The sequence below is a fragment of the Leptopilina boulardi genome, unplaced genomic scaffold (genome assembly GCF_019393585.1).
Source record: "Leptopilina boulardi isolate dan_hultmark-lab unplaced genomic scaffold, ZJU_Lbou_2.1 LbouV2_273, whole genome shotgun sequence".
Lineage (NCBI taxonomy): Eukaryota > Metazoa > Arthropoda > Insecta > Hymenoptera > Figitidae > Leptopilina > Leptopilina boulardi.
Window position 1 is genome coordinate 1,969,190 of NW_026137833.1, and position 20,022 is coordinate 1,989,211.

Consider the following 20,022-nt stretch of genomic DNA (forward strand, 5'->3'; position numbering starts at 1 on the left):
ATCCTAGTAAGGTATATAAAAGATCGTAGCATCGACCGTCTTAAGCACATTCAACAATCGAGAGAGTGAGTCAACAAGATGAAGATCCTTGTAAGTAACAAGTTGAATGAAAGTGTATATCCCCGCGCGTATATAAATTCAATTCATCCCCTAAACTTTTCGTTCCTCTATATCTATCATCGCTTCTTTGAAATCAGTTTTTTTCAATCGGTCTATTGAAAGTGTGAAATAAAGTGTTAAAAAAAAAGTGGATTTTCTTTGAAAAAAAAAAAAAAAAAAAATTGTAAAAATTTATTTTAAGCGCAAAAATCAGTGGTAAAAAGAAACAATTGTGTTTTTTATAAAATAAACTTTTTTTGACAATCGGGATAATAATTCTAATGTGTGATTAAAATTAATATGGAAAAAAAAATTAATGAAGTGTATGTGTGTGTGTGATAAAAACTATAATGTTAAAATTAAAATAATCATCGTTCGATGATTAATGAAAAAAAAAATTTATGAATTAATTTAAATCAGAAATGGAAATAAAATAAAGGTGGAAAAATTTCCAACTTTGTTCTAGTTAAAAAGTGGAGTTCATATGAGCTTTTGAGTTTACTTAATTTTTTTCACTGTTTTTTTTTTTTTTACTTTAATTGTTATTAAAAATTACAATATTGATAATATGCTTATCTATTTTTATATAATTATCAAAAAAACAAATCATTATTACACTAAACTCTCGCATACTGACGAATTGTCGTAATTTTCTTACTCTTTGAAGTTTGCAAACTGAGGAAATTAATTAATTTCCACTTTATTTTTTTCTTATTTAATAAAAAAAAAAGTTTTTTTATGTTAATTGATAATTGATAATTGAATCCATTTAAAAGTGGACTGAATAATAAATGACAAAATTATTTAAGAAAATAATTGTTATAAACAATTATTGAATATGTCATTAATTATTAATATTAACAGAACTGCATTAAAATTTGCCTGACCTAATTTACTAACTACAATCTGATTATTATGTTTCATCAAAAAAAGCATGTTCATGAATTTTATAAATTTTATTTATTTAGAATTGTTTATAAAATTAACAAATTTAATAATTAAATTATATTAACTAGTGAACAGTATAATGACTGATGCAGGATCTTTGTTTTCTAATTGCACCAGTAACATTTATTCATTAATTTCTATTTATTAATTTAATTTGTTTATAACATTTATAAAAAGAACTTCCTAAACAATATTCATTAATAAATATTACTAGTAATAGAATTTCAAAAACAATGAGAAAAAAACGATATTGTTTCGATCAATTATAAATAAGCGAGCTGCTTATTTCTTAACTAAATATAATTGCTAAAATTCGTTAATTGTATAAACAAATTGTTTTTTTTTACTAAAGAGTAATAATAATAATTATAAATAATTATATTTTAATTAATAAATTAAGTTAATCATTCTTAACAAAAAAAAGGTACTGTAAATATTTATTCTCAATTGTATTTGACAATTGTTAATGTAAATTGTTTATAACAATAGAAAAGGTAAAATAACGATAGCAACAGATTTAAATTTTAATTTCAATAAAAAATCAACGTTTTAAAGAATAAAGGACTTTCTCCTCTGGTTCAGAAATATTATTTATTTATTATCATTTTATCTATTTATTATTATTATTATTATTAATAATTTATTATTTTCTTCTTTTAGACATAAAATTTATTAATTAAAATAAAATAATTTTCTCTGAAGCTATCGTTATTTCACTGAAGTATTATTTAAAAATTTTTTTATTTATAACAATTAATTTATAAATAAATTGTTATTTATCAAATAGGCATCGTTAGTATGCAAGGCAAGTCACATGAATAAATTCGGCAGAGTAAGAGGTTCGTCAGTTTGCGAATTCTTCAGTGTGCAATGGTTGATTGCATCGAATTTTAATGCCAATTTTTTTAAAAACATAAACAATGACAGTGAAATTAAGTAAAAAAAAGAATAATACAAAATTTTGTCTCCTTAAAATTTGTAATGAGAAAAATTTTTTTTAAAAAACCAGTTATTTAAATAAAACTTAATCTCTACTTAAGAAAAAAGTTTTTGGATTACCTAGTATATATATGCTTTTGCGTAGATAATCTCCTTGGCATTTTTGGCTGCTGCTTCTGCCGCACCGGCTTATGGGGGTTACGGTGGTCACGGTGTTTACGGTGGACATGGAATTTACGGTGGCTACGGTGGTTTCGGTCATGGAGCCTATGGCGCTCATGGAGTAGCAATTGGAGGACCTGTTTTGGGTCCTGCCAGTATTGCCGGTCCTCACATTGGACATTCATCTCTCGCTGGTCCTGCCATTGGACCATCTCATCTTGCTGGTTCTGTTGCTGGTCCAGTGCACGTATCAGGTGCCGTTGCAGGTCCAGCTGTTGTAACAGCGTCGGTTGCTGGTCCAGCTCACGTTGAACATTACGGTGGACCCTATGATGGCAGCTATGTTGATGGAGGTAATGGATAAATAGCTGAAAGAAAAATAAATAATTAAATTCTGCTCCTGATCAGAAACGGAGACTTAGTATTTGGATACTGGGGATTTCCATAATTGACTTTTGGTGGTTTAGACATTGATGGATATTCTAAATAAATAAATTCTGCACCTGAACAGAAACGGAGACTTTCACAGTATTTGAAGTTTTCTATCTGCTTTTGGGGATTGATTCATTGATGGATATCCAAAACAAATAATTAAATTCTTTTCTTGAGTAGAAACGGAGACTTTCGCAGTATCCGGATTCTTGGGATTTCCATTTGTTATTAGCGATTTAAAAATTGATATTCATTACAAAACAAATAATTAAATTTTTCTCTTGAACAGAAACGGAGACTTGTGGTTCCCATCTGCCTTTGGGGATTTAAACATTGATGGTTACACAAAATAAATAATTAAATTCTTCTCCTGAATAGAAACGGAGACTTTTACAGTATCCGGATACTTTCAGACAATTAGGGTTTCCATTTGTCTATTTGGAATTTAGAAATTGATGAATATGCACAATAAATAATTAAATAATTCTCCTGAACATAAACGGAGACTTTTACAGTATCCGGATAGTTGGAATTTCCATCTTAATTTTTGGGGTTTAGCCATTGATGCATATTCAAAATAAATAATTAAATTTTTCTCCTAAACTGAAACGGAGACTTTTACAGTATCTAGATGCTTGGGATTTCCGTCTGCTTTCGGCAGTTTAGATAACGATAAATATCCAAATTAAATAATTAAATTCTGTTCCTGAAAAGAAACGGAGACTTTCATAGTATTCAGACAGTTAGGGTTTCCATTTGTCTATTAGGAATTTAGAAATTGATGAATCTGCAAATAAATAACTAAATTCTTCTCCTGAACATAAACGGATACTTATTAGATTTGAATTACGTTCTTTCATATTTAATTTGTATTGGTGATATATAAATGATCAGTGGAAGGTAGATAGAATAAAAAATTCTGTTTAATTCATTTAGCAACGTTTCATCGACCAAGGTTAGAAACGGAGACTTTTACAGTATCCGAATACTTAGTGTTTTCATATGCTTTTGAGGGTTTTAACATTGATGGATAGCAAAAATAATTAAATTATGCATCTGGACATAAACGGTGACTTTTACAGTTTCCGGATACTTGAGATTTCTATCTGCTTTGGACAGTTTAGATATCGATGTATATCCAAAATAAATAATTAAATTCAGCTCCTCAACAGAAACGAAGACTTTCACAGGGGTTTCTATTAGTAATTTAGAAATTGATGAATCTGCAAAATAAATAATTAAATTCTTCTCCTGAACATAAACGGAGACCTTTACAGTATCCGGATATATGGAATTTCCATCTTAATTTTTGGGGTTTAGTTATTGATGCATATTTAAAAATAAATAATTAAATTTTTCTCCTAAACAGAAACGGAGACTTTTACAGTATCCGGATGCTTGGGATTTCCATCTGCTTTCGGCGGTTTAGATATTTACGGATATCCAAATCACCAAAAGACACTGGATGTTCTAAATATCCCGGTGCTAGATTAGGAGTAGTAATTACTACTCTCCTTTTACTTTACATAAGTAAAGTCCAGAAAAAGGAGATTAGAGATTAAAAATCAAATTAGAGAAAACGTAAAATGATTTTTAATGTATTACCATTTTTTGAAGGATTCGGTTATGGTTATGGAGGTCACGGTCATGGAGCTGGAATTATTGCTGGTGTAGGACATCATGGAGCAGTTTTCCAAGGTCCAGCTTATCATGGAGCTGTTTTTGCTGGTCCTGCAACGCATGGTGCAATTCTCACTGGTCCATCATCACATGGTGCAGTATTGTCTGGACCACATGCTGGTAGTGCTGCTGTTTCTGGACCACACGCTGGTTCCGTTGTTATTGCTGGTCCATCTGGAAAAATTACAGCTCATGGTAGCGGTGTTGGAGCCATTCATGCTGGTTATGGTCATGGACATCATTGGTAAAAAAAAAAGAAAGAAACCAGTATTCTATATAGTAAAATAGAAAACAAAAAAAAAGACTTAAGTGCGATTCACTATAATTAGCAAAAATCATCTTTGATAAAAAAAAAAAGTATATATTTCTTATACTTTCTGTTAAAATCTGACATATCCGAGCAAATGCATTTATTAGTTATGTATAATTCTATATAATTAGAGAATATTAACAAATTGTAAAGATTTTTTTTTCCTTTAAGTTTTGCTATATGATGTATGTGATTTTAATGTATGATCGAATTTTTCAGTCAAAATAAAAATTATCCTTTTTATAAATTGATGTATTTTTTTCACCATTTTTTTTTTTTTTGCAAAGAAATATAGAGTTGATGTTTGAAGAGAGTCTAAGTTTTAGTGGAGATATTTACACACCAGGAGCAATAATATAAGTATTATAGTATTGTGGTAAAGGGTAAGGTCAAAAGTAGCGTGATTTACCACAACATAGTTTGAAGAATTATTTTTTCCAACTTTGCTCAATTATCTTTATAAACCATCTTCGCCGATTTACTATAATATTATCTATTGACATTCAAACATTGCGCGCACCATCACATCTTATTGACCCAGTGAACTTTAAATAATTTTTAATGGCAATAAATATATTGATGGAGGCATTTGCAAATTTAATTGTTTATGAATATTTTATTAGAACTTGTTTATAGAAATCAGCTGTATATGCTCAAGTTAGAATTTTAGAAACCTTTCTTGTTTACAAAAATTATTATACTGAAAATTAGATGTTGTTAAATTAGCAGATTAGAAGTAGTGGAATTATTGGCAGATTAGCGGTATTAATTAATAAATGTTTTAACAATTAAAAATGAATTATAGCAAAAAAAAGCAAGGAAGAACATTAAAAATTATTATATTAGGAATTGAATAAATTGAATTGAACAAATTAATTAGAGATGATTTTAATAAAGGTATTGTATTATATGTGTGAAAACCTCATGGGAAAAAGTTTTGTTCGATGCAACTCGTGCAGAAAAAGTGGCATTAACGATAGGTATCGACTGCGTAATCTCTTTCGTTTCATCATCGGAGACGTAGTTACATTGTGAGAGTGCACTGAACCTCTACACAAATTCCTAAAGGTCACCCATTACTTGATGTCGACCGTTCTTAAGACAATTTAAAAAGAAGAAGACTACTATACCAATACAAAAAAAAATGGTCTAGTTTAAAATCTCATCAAAAATAATAATTTACATTTAGCGCAAAACAGATGTTTTTATCAATTACCGCATTGTTGCCAATAAATCTATACTATATTACCACTACTAGCTGATAATTTACTATAGGCATTTACGGTTAAATTAAAAGCATGTCTGATGAAAATCATCACCTTTATTATCGAATTATTATAACACGTTTACTTTACATTAAGATAAATTTATAGTCATGATTCTCATATAATTTTACGTTAGCATTTCAATATGAATATTTCTCAACTGATTAAAAAAACCAATCATGATGTGGATTTTTTCTTCTTCTTTTAAACGAGTTGGAAATTTATTATTTTATAAATTAATGTCAAGGACGATTATTTATATATATTTGTAAATTATTATTTGTTTACTTGTAAAAAAAAGTTATCATTCAATAATATTCCGTATGTGGAATGTCATGGTATTTATATATCCTATTTATATATTGAAATAGTAAAGTTTCTTCAAGTATTGGCAAAGCGGTACTTAATGTTTTTTTTTTATTTAAATGGATTATTAAGAAATTTTTAATTTTGCTCTTTTCGATAAAAACTTTATTGAACTTATTAATTTTTCTCAGATTTTTTAATATTTTTTTTTCTGTAATCTACAAGTGGAAATATAAATTTTAACCAAATTTTAGCTTATTGGATCAAAATGGCAAAACTCAAGTTAAAGTCGACATGGTTTAGACTTTTAGAGAATATGGAAAAAAATTTTAAAAATTAATATTAATTCTATATAAAAAATAAAATGCTTAGTTTATTTTTTAAAATTCAAAATGGCGGATTCAATATGGCGGACGAATTTTTGAAAATTCATCGCTTTTACTTGAAACACGTTACTAGGGGATTTTTGGGATCACTGATTATGAATCTGATGTCAGTTTTTCAAAATTCAACATGGCGGCTCCAATATAACGGAAAAATTTATTAAATTCATTGTATTTACATGTAGCTTATAATTCGGGGAATTTAATAGTCACTAATTCCGATTCCGATGTTGGTTTTTCAAAACTCAATATGGCGGATCCAATATGGCGGAAAAAAAAATTAAAAAATTGTTCGAAATACTTTGAAACTTGTTACTCGGGGGTTTTCGAGGTCACTGATTACGAATTTGATGTCAGTTTTTCAAAATTCAAAATGGCTGATCCAATATGGCGGAAGAAAAAACTTAAAAATCGTTCGCGAAATACTTTGAAATTTTGAATCAAGTATTTCTTTATTTTTAATTTATTTTATCTTTTAATAAAAGCAAAAATATTTACTATGACATTAATTTTTACTAAAAAAAAAAATACTGAATTAAACAAAACTTAAGTAGATATTTTCTCGAATTTTTAGGTTTTATTTTTAGATATACATATTTTGATGACTACAATAAGCTCATGAAATTTTATTACTATCCAAAACCACCATTCTCTTGAGATAATCTGGTTTCTAGTAATTCGAAAAGTTTTACAACTAAAATGATTTCCTATGAGGAAGATAATATCGCATGGCTATACTTTCAGCAAAAATCTGTGTCTAATTTTAGTTGTGCGTCTATAATATGACGAAAAAAAAAAGAATTATTATCCATGAAAACTTTTTCTGATGAGTTGAATAAAAATTTGTTTCTAACATAAAATCCACAGTAAAGAAAGGAAATGAATGGAAAAAAAAACACTAACAAACTAACAATTAATATTTTATAAATAATAAATATCAAATAAAATTTTATAAAATTAAATTAAATTGAACAAATTTTTTTTTTTTTAAATAAAATCCACTAAAAAAAAAAAAAAACTTAAGAAAGCACTAAGAATTGAGGATTCAAAAATGGGAACAATTACAATAATTATTTTTATAAGAAAACAATAGTAGAGGGTGGGCAACAATGGATCAGTGGTTTACAGTGGATCATATCAGTTTTCTGAAAAATGATTCAAAAAAACTCTAAATATATATAGTTTACGCATAATATTAACAATTTGGTAGCATTTTTATAATTAATTTTCTATAAAACTGAAATGATCCATTGTAAACCACCGATCCACTGTTTCCCACTTTCCCCTTTACTTATATAAATTTCTTACATACCAATCAATTTGAGAAAAAAAATTGTAATATTCTCTTTACGATAATTATCGCAACCAATAAGAGACGAATACGTGAAATTTATTGATTTAAAATAAATCATGTCGTGTGATGAAATTTATTACCTTTTGTAAGGAAAAGATTATAATAATAAAGATCAATCATTCGGGTGCAGTATCTATATATATATATATATATATATATATCTGCAATTATAAACAGTTCAACAAGTGGAATGTATATATACATTTTGTTGGTAGCGTGCAAGTCAGCAGACTATATAATATATATGAAAGTGTTCAATGACAATAATGATTATCGTGTAAATCAACAAATAGTATTTTGGTCCGGGGTCATGTCACTAATCAACAGGTCATCTATTACTGATACCACGACATTCCAAACGTAAGATTGATTTTTTTTAAAACTGATTTTTATCAAATATATATGTAGAATTCACTTAAGTTGCCTCGATCGTAAAATGCTTTTTACGGCCACATTTACGACCGTGAATTCAGTTTAAACTGAAATATATATACAATATAAAATGAAATAGGAAATGTCACTCTGATTTACTATATAAAATCATTAAATCAATAGAAAAAAAAATTAAAATTTCATTTCCTTAATATTTAGTTTTCGATTTTCTATTACATAATTTGTAAATTAACAGTGAGTGAATAGAGAAAACGTTTGATTTTTATTTATTTCTACTGTAAAGGGAAAATAGTAAAATTTAATTCCAATTTTATTAGCAATTGAAAAAGAAACAGAAAATAACAAATTAATGTCAGTCGAAGAAGATAAGAAAGAAAAAAATTTCTATATAAAGGAATAAACCAGTGGCGCCATCAGAATCTACTTTACCGACTGTACATAGATAGGAAACTAACTGAAAGGAGAAATCATGTCAAGGTCAAATTTTTATTCGCTTATTTTTTTTATTATTCTATATTAATTAATTAATATTGATTATTACTAATAAATAAATAAAAATATATTACAATAAATAAAAAAGAAACAACTTAAAAAAAAATTAAATGAAAATTTTTTTTTAATAATTTATTTTTAAATTTGTATTTCTCTGATTGTAAGAGGAATTTATATTTTTTTTTACAAATACATTATATATATGTTATAACGGTAATTTTCTTTTTCACCTTTGAAAAAAAAAGTTCATGAGAATTTCTTAACGTTGCATACGTGAATAATGTCATGTATCAAAAGATTGAATCTCCATCAATTGTTAGTACTTGATCGATATGCTGCTTAAAGGTTCGTCACAAGATCATGGTGTTATGTAGTAGGGAGTCATTGATCTAGTGCAGTGGAGAACGCGATACGGACATATATACGTTGTACTAGTCGATGTCAGTTCCAAAGCCTACGATAGTTATTTGAACTGACAATGAGAGGTGCCATTGTAGCACTCAAGTACTTACCTCGATCATACGATTCCATTCAACAAAAATGGAGGAAAAAAAAAATTCTTCTTTACTTTCTTCAATGCAAATATTTATTTTTGTATACTTATTTCTTTTTTTTTTGATGACAAACGTTAATCTCATTATTTTAAATCCAAATTCATTTTTGGTCGAATAAAAATTACAATACTGTATCGTTTTGAAAACGATTTATTTTTAGGACGAGACGATGCACGCGCATCCATTGCCAACTGTCGATAAAAAATTTATTTTACGTGTTCCAATATGCTTAAAATTTTAGCTTGTAAATATTATTGAAATTATTAAAAAAAATTTGTTTCGTTAAAGAAAATAAAAATTTTATACTCTCCCAGGTAAAATTTTTTTTTTTATTTTTAGTACACGTGAAAAAAATTTTTATCGACAGTTGGCAATGGATGCGCGCGCATCGTCATGTCGCGAAAAATAGTCGATGCGATTTAGCTATTGTGGAAGAAGCCTAAAGGAGGCCCAAACAGAAAATTTGAATAAATAATTTATAAACAAATTATGTAACCCTTAAGTAACGAATTTCAAATAATTTCGATAGATTTACTAAAAAAAACTTCGGCCATATTGAATTCGCTATTTGGAATTTTGAAAATCTCACTCCGGATTTGTATTCAGTGACCCTAAAACTTCGGTGTTATTATTTTAAAAATTTTTGACCACCATTTTGGATCCGTCATTTTGAATTATTGCTGAAAAACAGCTTTATATATTGAAGTTTATTTAGAACAATTCACAAAATTAAATAGCAAAATTTTTAGGTTAAGAATCTTGTGAATTGGCAACTACAAGTGCCAACTGTGTAAAACAAAACTTAATAGATAATGGCGCTAAATTTAAAATTTCTGAAAATAAATAAATTATTAATAACAAGAAAATACAATATGTGACTCTCCACGGTGAAACAATCTCAGCTGGAAACAAATTTTAGGTTATGTTTAGTGACAATTTAACTTTGAGTAAACGTTTATTTTTTATTAAGTAAAATCAAAATCACTTTTTATTGAATATTTTGGATATAATGAAAACTTAAGTATCAATGGTTTGTACTTATATTATGCATTTTTTTTTTGCAGTATCACTCTAAAAACACAAACATAACCTAAAATTTTGGATTTAAGGTCCCTTTCACCATTGAGCGTTACATGTAAAGAAATTTTTAATATTTTCAGTAATTATCGATAATTATCAATTAAAAAAAAGAAACTATAAAATTTCAACAAAATTTAATAATTCCTTTTTAAAATTATTATCATAAAAGTGAAACTTACCTGAACCAACGACGACAAGTATTGTGAAGAATGATAAGAGGAAAGCATCAAATTAAAAAAATAGACGAATTTCATGTATATTGATCACTGCTCTCAATGTATAAATCGATGGTATCTGATGCTCGTTTTCTCTCTTCAAAGCTTTGATTTTGGTAATTTTTTTAAGAATACATGCAACGACGACATTGTGTCTTTGTCGTCGTTGAAATTTGTGACTGCAAAATTGGATGGATTTGAAAATTATTATTCAACATTTTTGGTATCTATATATATACGTATAACAAAAAGGCGCTCCCATATAGATTCCACTGTGTGCTCGACTTTCTCAAACGACATCAAGAAGAACAATTGTCACCGGCAGCGAGATCAATCTAAGCTTTTATATATACTGAGTGACTGTAAAATCACACATACACATATACGTGGGTCGCTGTACTTTAAGTCGTTGTCGAGTTTAGGGCGGGGCTGATCATTTTCTAGGTCGTCATTGAGAGAAATAAAAAAAATACCCTTATAGCAATTTTATATGCTGACGCAACTTTACTTTTTTATTTCTTCAGATATATACAATAGGGGTATATAGTGTCATTAATTATTTTGCTACCCGGATTCACGATTTCCATTAATTACCAAAATCCATGATTTTTTACTATTTTCAAAGTTAATATAATAATAAATAATAATACAATTTGTAAAACAAATTTTTTTTAATTCCTCCCACACAGAACGATATCATTCTGTAAAAGCTTCCAGGGGGTCGATTAGGTAAATTCATTTGCATTTCCAATCTCACTTCCAATTCTACTTTTTCCAATTTACATTTCACCTACTAAGTTTTCTAAATTCCAATCTTACTTCCATATCCACTTCTTTTACTTTCCATTCTCACTTCCAAATTTTCTAATCTCCAATCCCACATCCACTTTTTCCAATTTTCATTCCAAATTTCCACATTTTTCAATTTTTACTTCCAATTCCACTTTATCTAATTTCTTCTTCCATTTTTAATTTCACTTTCACATTTTCTAATTCCACTTCCATTTCCACTTATTCCAATTTCCATTCCCACTTCCAAATTTTCCAATTTCAATTCCCACTTTCCTTGAACTCCATTCCCACTTCCACATTTTATAATTTCCACTCCTACTTCCAATTCCACTTTATCTAATTTCCTCTCCAATTTCCATTCCCACTTCCAAATTTTCCAATTTCAATTCCCACTCCCACTTTCCTTGAACTCCATTCCCACTTCCACATTTTATAATTTCCACTACCACTTCCAAATCCACTTTATCTAATTTCCTCTCCAATTTACATTTTCACTCCTACATTGTTCTTTTTCCAATCCCACTTCCAATTCCACTTTTCTAATATCCTCTCTCAATTCCATTTTAACTTAATCTAATTTCTACTCCCACTTCCACTTTTTCCAATTTTCCTTCCCACTTCCCCATTTTGTAATCTCTAATCCCACATTCACTTTTTCCAATTAACATTTCCACATTTTCTAATTTCTACTCCCATTTCCACATTTATCAATTTCCATTCCACTTCCAAATTTTCTAATCTCCAATCCCACATCCACTTTTCCAGAACTCCATTCTCACTTTCAAATTTCTAATTTCTACTTCCACTTCCACTTTTTCCAATTTCCATTCCCACTCCCAAGTTATCTAATTTCCAATCCCAGTTCCATTTCCACTTTTTCCAATATCCATCCCCACTTGCAAATTTTCTAATCTCCAATTCCACATTCACTTCTACTTTTTCCAATTTCCATTCCCACTTCCAATTCCACTTTTTATAATTTCCTCTCCAATTTACAATTCCACTTTCACATTTCAATTTTTCAATCCCACTTCCATTTCTACTTTTTTCAATTTCCAATTCCACTTTTTCTAATTTCCTCCCTCATTTACATTTTCACTCTTTCTAATTTCTACTCCCACTTTATCCAATTTCCATTCCTACTTTCATGTTATCTAATTTCCAATCATACTTCTATTTCCACTTCTTTCAATATCTATTCCTACTTACAAATTTTCTAATCTCTTATTCCATATCCACTTTTCCCGAACACCATTCCCACTTCCAAATTTTCTAATCTCCAATTTCACATCTACTTCCACTTTTTCCAACTTTCATTCCCACTTCCACATTTTCTAATTTCCAATCCCACTTCTATTTACACTTTAATTTTTTTCCAATTTTTACTCCCACTATTTTTTGAATAATTTTTAATTGGTTATAATTTTTAAATTCGCACCCAAATATCTTTCTGTCCGTGTGTTTTTTCGACCATTTAAAATTTCGGACTAACGGAAATTCGGCATTTTAAGAATTCTATCAAATAAAAATTTGTCGCAAATACAAATTAGGACAAATAAACATTCGACAAATTGAAAATTCTGACATTTAAAAATTAGAAATTGGAAATCTACTAGAGGAAATTAGAAAAAACCTAATAGAAGTAGGAATGGAAATTAGAAAAAGTTGAAGTGGAAATTTTTGTTAAAATTATAATATGTGAAATTGAAACTGAAAGTGGAAATATAAATGAAAATTAGAATATCTGGAAGTAAAAAATGGAAATGAAGTTACATTATCAACCCCTATGTTTGGGATAATAATAATTTTTTATAATTTTAAAAAATAAAAAACTCAAATGGCCTAAGATTTAAAATTTTAAAAATACAATTTTACCAAAAATTTTGTTAATATTTTTTTTCTTCTCTATCTTTTGTGAGAACGATTTTAGAAAAATGTGACTTAAAGTCATATATTGTTCACGTTTATTAATAGAGTCGAGAGAGTCATATTAAAAGTACAAACAGATGCTCCATCATTTTCGTTATTTTTTTTTTCTTTTTTAAAGTGTGATCTTCAATCCCAATGCTCAGTTCTCGTATCCGATTCTAATCAATCGCACTATCGACTCTCGTCGGTTTTAACGAAACGAGAATTCAATCTCGATTATACGAAGGGAATCCGCCTTGCCATCACCGAACGTGATAGGTTCTTGATTATGAGAGTGCATCTATGTCATGTGTGTACATTACAGTGTGTATTTCAATCGAAATGGTATCCCTCATATATACGTATATAAAGGGGGAAAAAAATAATCCCACAATGGTATATATATTTGACTTCAGTATACCTGTAATCTTCCAAATGATCAATACACATGAAGAAATTTGGAATCATTTTTGTTGTGTTTTCTAATATGATTACAAAGTGTAATATTAAATTTTTAATTAGTGATTTCGAAAACTCTCGAAAAATGAGTTACAAGAAAAATTAAACAATTACAAAAAAAAATTCCGCCATATTGGATCTGACATTTTGAATTTTGAAAAAATAACATCGGATTCGTAATCAGCAACCTCAAAAAAATAAGGTAATCATTTTTTTAAATTTTCCGGCACCATTTTGGATCTGCAATTTTTGATTTCTAAAAGCTAAAATAGGATTCGTAATCAGCAACCTTAAAAACCTCTTAGTTCGTATTTTTTAAAATGTAAGTCATTTTTTGGAACTTTTGTCCACCATTTGCCGCCCCCCCCCCATATTGCATCCAACATTTTGAATTTCTAAAAATTAACATAGGATTCCTAAACCACTACCTCAATGAGCTTGACTTAACCTAATTTTATAATTCGCAATATTGTTAGAAATTTTAAAAACAATCGTATTTTCTTTTTTATTGATAATTGCTATAAACATTAAAAAATTTGTTTATAATTAATAAATTTTTTCACTGTAAAAAGAAATGTTATTTCAACAATTTTTAAATTTTGGCGCCCTTAAGTATAATTTTATGTTACAAGGTTGGTACTTGTACTCGTCAATTCCCATGATTCCTAACCTCAAAATGGCAAGTCCAATATGATGAACAAAAATTGAAGAAGAATAACCTAAAATTATAAAAAGGACTAGTCAGGAGTTTTTAAAATTGCCGATTACGAGTTCGATGTTTTCTTAAATTCAAAATGGTGGATTCAATATAACGGATAAAAATTTTAAAAATTGATTGATTAGGAATCCGATGTTAGTTTTTAGAAATTCAAAATAGCGGATCCAATATGGTGGACAAAAATTCAAAAAACTAATCTAAATTTCAAAAAACAACTACTCGGGAATTTTTACAGTTGCTGAATACATATCCAGGGTCAGTTTTTCAAAATTTCAAATGTCATATCCAATATGGTGGACGTTTTTTTGGTAAATTTATTTTATTCGATTGAAATTCGTCACTTGAGGGATTTCGTAGTCATTTATATCATAAATTTACTCTGACTATTTCGAAATTTAAAAAATCGAAATCAAAATAAATGAATTTTTATCTAAATTCATCAAATTCAATTAAAACTCATATAATCACAAAGTTTTCTGGGTGTTTCATTACGAATTTGATATTAAATTCGTAATCAATGACTTCAAAACACCCCAACTTAGTGGATCCGCCATATTGAATTTTGAAAAATTCTCATTAAAATCGTAATTAGCGCACATTTTTCTATTATAAATTGTCAAAAAAGAAAAGTGAAAATCGATATTTTAGTCATTATTTATTTAAATTAAATTTATTCCTGTATTGACTTCCATTACTGTATAAATAAACATCATATTTCTGTGATACTTTTTACCTTAATTGGAAAATAATTTTAATAAAATTTTATTCCTCTCAATATATCTATATAATATTTGAAGTATCCAATTATAACAACTGAATGCAAATTCTGGCAAGTGTCAATTACCGAACGGATAAACTGAAACTAAAATGATTTTCAATAGTGGAGGGCGATGCGTTGGTTTTGTATATACAAATGTATACATATATATATATATATATATATATATAAAGTTTCAAATGTCATATATATGACTTCTAGAAATGTATACCTGCACTTCGATCAATTACATTATGCACACTATTGTTGTAAACTACAACTATATTCGCGCAATCAGTAATCAATTGTTTTATTACTTTATTCAAAAATTTATGTAAAACACATGCAAATTATATAGACTACCGTGAGAAAAGTATGCGTATATAAAAGAATAATATAAGGAGAACTGCCAATTGGCAATTTGATTGTCATTTTGTGGGCGATCGATTAACGTTTTTTTTTTTTTTTTTTTTTTTATTTCTCTCTTTTTCTCTCTCTTCCATTTGTTAATTTGCATAGAAAACTTAATTGATACATTATATCGAGAAGATATAATATTTTTCTGGTCGCTGATTACAATTTCGATGTTAAATTTTCAAAATTCAAAATGGCGGATTTAATATGGCGAAATTGATCAAATCCCCTAGAATCTCTATTCATGAGAGTTTTCAAATTTATTGATTACGAATTTAGTATTAGATTCCTACTCAACTCATTTTGAACTATATATGTGAAGTTTAATATTAATTCAATTCAATACTGAATTTCTAATGATAGACGCAAAAAAAAATTAGTAATTATAATAGTTATTGTAATAAAATAATTGGTAATTAATTTCTTTTTAGTAATATATTAATTATAAATTATTTTTATCAATAATAAATAATTATTAATAAGTATTATTATTATTAACAATCCGATTTCGTTATAAATTCAAAATGGCGGATCCTATTTGGAAAAATAATAATTATTTAATAATTAATTAATTCTAATTAAATAGTAATAATTATTCATTAATTAAAACAATTTTGGTAAATAATTTATTGATAACATTGATAATAGTACTAAATTATAATTAATTAATAGTACCAACGTTAATAATTGTACTACAACTTATTAAATAAATCATTTCTCCTATGGTTAATTTGTACATAATTAATTTTAAGTGAGAATAAATAAATTATGAATAATTAATTATTAATACCTAATAATTAATTATTATTAAATAATTAGTAACAATTAAGTAGTGACAATTAATTAGTAATAGTTAATTAGTAACTATTTATTAGTGACAATTAATTAGTAACAATTAATTAGTAACAATTAAGTTTTGACAATTAATTAGAAATAGTTGATTAATAATAATTTGTTTATTAATTAAAACAGTATTAGTAATAATTAATTGCTAACAATAATAATATGAAGTTATAATTAACCAATAGTGCCAACGTTAATTATAGTACTACTGATAAAATAAATCATTTCTCCTATGGTTAATTTGTACATAATTAATTTTAAGTAAGAATAAATAAATTATGAATAATTAATTATTATTAAATAATTAGTAACAATTAATGGGTAACAATTAAGTAGTTACAATTAATTAGTAATAGTTAATTAGTAACAATTTATTAGTAACAATTAATTAGTAACAATTAATTAGTAACAATTAATTAGTAACAATTAATTAGTAACAATTAATTAGTAACAATTAATTAGAAATAGTTAATTAATAATAATTTGTTTATTAATTAAGACGGTATTAGTAATAATTGTTTGCCAACAATAATAATATGAAGTTATAATTAACCAATAGTGCCAACGTTAATTATAGTACTACTGATAAAATAAATTTTTTCTCCTATGGTAATTAGTGAATAATTACAAAATTAAAAATTACAATATATATATATATATATATATATATGTATTTGTATGTATGTATGTATGTAGGAATGGAAATACTAAAATTAGTGTATGTGGCTGAAATTGTTGAGAATTTTTTATTAGCAAATTTATATTGTTAACAATGAAATTATCATGATTGTAAAATACATATACAGAAATTTATCTGCATTTGAAATTTGATTGGTCGTTATATTGTGAATTGTCCAGAAATAATCCAAGATCATTGATCCTTCACAAAGTTAAGTGCTATTGTGTCATATATGTATACAGGAGCATGATCAACATAAGTTAGAAAACACAATAGATAACATATTTCAGTTAGCACTCTCGATTTTAATGCGTGGGCAAAACAGCTCGAGCCTGACCTAAACGGATGCACAATACCGAGACGCATGCAATGACGGGGAATGCGACCCACAAACATTGCGACTCCTACTTTCAATTATATGTATATATATATATATACAACGTAATCCACGATGATTATCAAGGTCATTGATGACTGAGATCGTCACGAGACGACCTTCGTCTATCTTCTTCTCCCATAAAGCTCAAATTAAATTAATTATTTTTTTTTAATTAAAACTGATTTTTCAACCAATTAATTATTTAGGTAATTAAAAAATGTATTTTTTTAATAAATAATAAATAAATTATTATAAATGAAAATAATTATTTTTTTGCAGAAATTAAATTTGTAAATATATGAAATTTGGAAAATAACACTGAGAAAATTGTTTGGTCAGAGCAACCGAAATTTGGTTGGGCCAACAAAAGGAAATTTTGTTGGTATTTAAGCAACCAAACTATTTGAGTCAACTAAAAAAATTTGGTTAAGTGTTTTTTGTTAGCATAACAGAAATGTTTAATTAGCTCAACCAAATTTTTTTGTTAGGTCAACAAAAATATTTGGTTGATCAAATCAACTGTTTTTTTTTGTAAAATTAAAAATTTTATTCCACCTTATTTCTTTTCATTTTATCTTTTTATTTATTTTATTATTTATTTATTATCAATTTAACGTTTAATTTATATTTATCCAATTGAAATATTTGTGGACTTTAAAAAATCTCATCTCCTGGGATCGAACCTCTGTTTTTAGACTGCGAGTCAGGAGCTCTGACCACTGGACTACCCATCATTGTGAGAGATTTAAACTAATTGTTCTAAGGTACGAGAGCGAATTAAATTATTTGGTTGTCGTAACCAAATTTTCGTTAGGACAACAAATGATCATTTGATTTTTTTGACTAAACTATTTTGTTGTTGTAATTAAATTTTCGTTGGAATTTAAAAATGTTCTACCAAATAATTTTGTTGGCCTAACCAAATGTTTGGTTGAGACAACTCTATGACTTTGTTTCAGTCAACAAAAATTTGTTTACAGGAACCAAAATTGCCTTTAAAATTTTAAAGAAAACAAAAAAGGATTCAAATTTCAATTGCAATTTTTTTTTTTACAAAATTAAAAAAAATTAATTATTTAAAAAAATTTAATTGATTAAATTGCAATATTTCAATTATGATATAAAAATTCAAAGTTTTATATTATTTTCAAAAACTGGAAATTTTTATATATTAGGGATTTTTGAAAATACCACGTCTTTTCAAGATTTTTTCCTTGGTTCACTATATATATATGAAACCTTATATACTTGTTTTTTTCCACGCTTCCTCTCTCTATATATAGATTTCAATTCAACATTTATTTTCTTTGTAGCCGGAATTTCACATGTCTTTTCTATTAAATCTTTTTTATTTTTCCTTTTTCGCAAAGATACTTTAAAGAACGATGTTTCCAAGGATGATAGAGTCTTTCCAAGTTAAAGCTTCAATTCCCTTTTTTTTCATTGATATACCTTCTTATTGCCAATTGGTAATTCATGTTTTTTCCACGTTTTTTTTTTTTATAGATTTCAATTTTACAGTTTTCTTCTTTTTAAATAAAGCAAAAATTTCACATATTCGAAATTTCTTTTTTTTTTTCTCTCATTTCTATTTGGAAAGAAATCTTTAGATACTGATATTTCTGTGTGGTTAATGGTGTCCTCGCTTTGATATATATTTTTTTCCAACTTCTTTTTTTCTGATATACTCTTTATTTAAAATTTGATGCAAGTCAAATATATATTTCTTGTGCTCAACTATTTGGATGCGATGAAAAAGAAAATATTTTTCTCAGTTTTTCACAATTCAGCAACGTTTAAAAATATGGTAAAATATGGTTTTGAATCCTTTTTACGGTATTTTGGTTTGCATGTATCATTTTCAAAAAAAAAAACATTTATAGTTTATTTTTGAAAATCCTTTTATTTTAAAAAAAAAAATTTTGAGAACCTTAAATTTTTTAGTCTAATTTAATAGAAGAAGAAAGAAAAAAAAGAGAAGAAAATTTTTAGGAAAATTTTTATTCATTAAAAACAACTGAACTATGAAAAAATATTGAATCCTTCATTCTAGAAAAGGTAAGAACACGTTTACAATCATGTGTATCGATTCCTACGCATTTTATTTAATGTACATTATATATGAACTTCCTTGAAATATTATGCAATTTACTAACAATATTTTTTACGGATAATGCTGTAATCCATTTTTTTCTTAAATTATTAAATCTAATCTTATAGATCGAAATTTTCATTAAAAAAATTTAATAAAATTTTTTTGGATTGTCTTATATAATTTAAGAGCGTTTTTTACTACTATAATTATAAAAAATAGATTTTTTTTTTAAAACATATAAATTTAAAACTAGATTTTTGAAATTTTAATTTTTTCCACCATATTGGATCCGCCATTTTGGATTTTGTAAATCTGACTTCAAATTCGTAATCAGCGACCCCAAAAACCCCTAGACACTAAGTTTTA

General features: G+C 26.9%; 1 protein-coding gene across 1 annotated transcript; it reads left to right on the forward strand.

Annotated features, from left to right (window-relative positions):
• LOC127281553 (cuticle protein 65-like) lies at positions 1-4,817 on the forward strand. Its single transcript, XM_051305295.1, has 3 exons — positions 1-90; positions 2,132-2,501; positions 4,198-4,817. The coding sequence occupies exons 1-3, from the start codon at positions 79-81 to the stop codon at positions 4,506-4,508; spliced, it is 693 nt and encodes a 230-aa protein (XP_051161252.1). The 5' UTR covers positions 1-78; the 3' UTR covers positions 4,509-4,817.
• Positions 4,818-20,022: the final 15,205 nt, after the last annotated feature.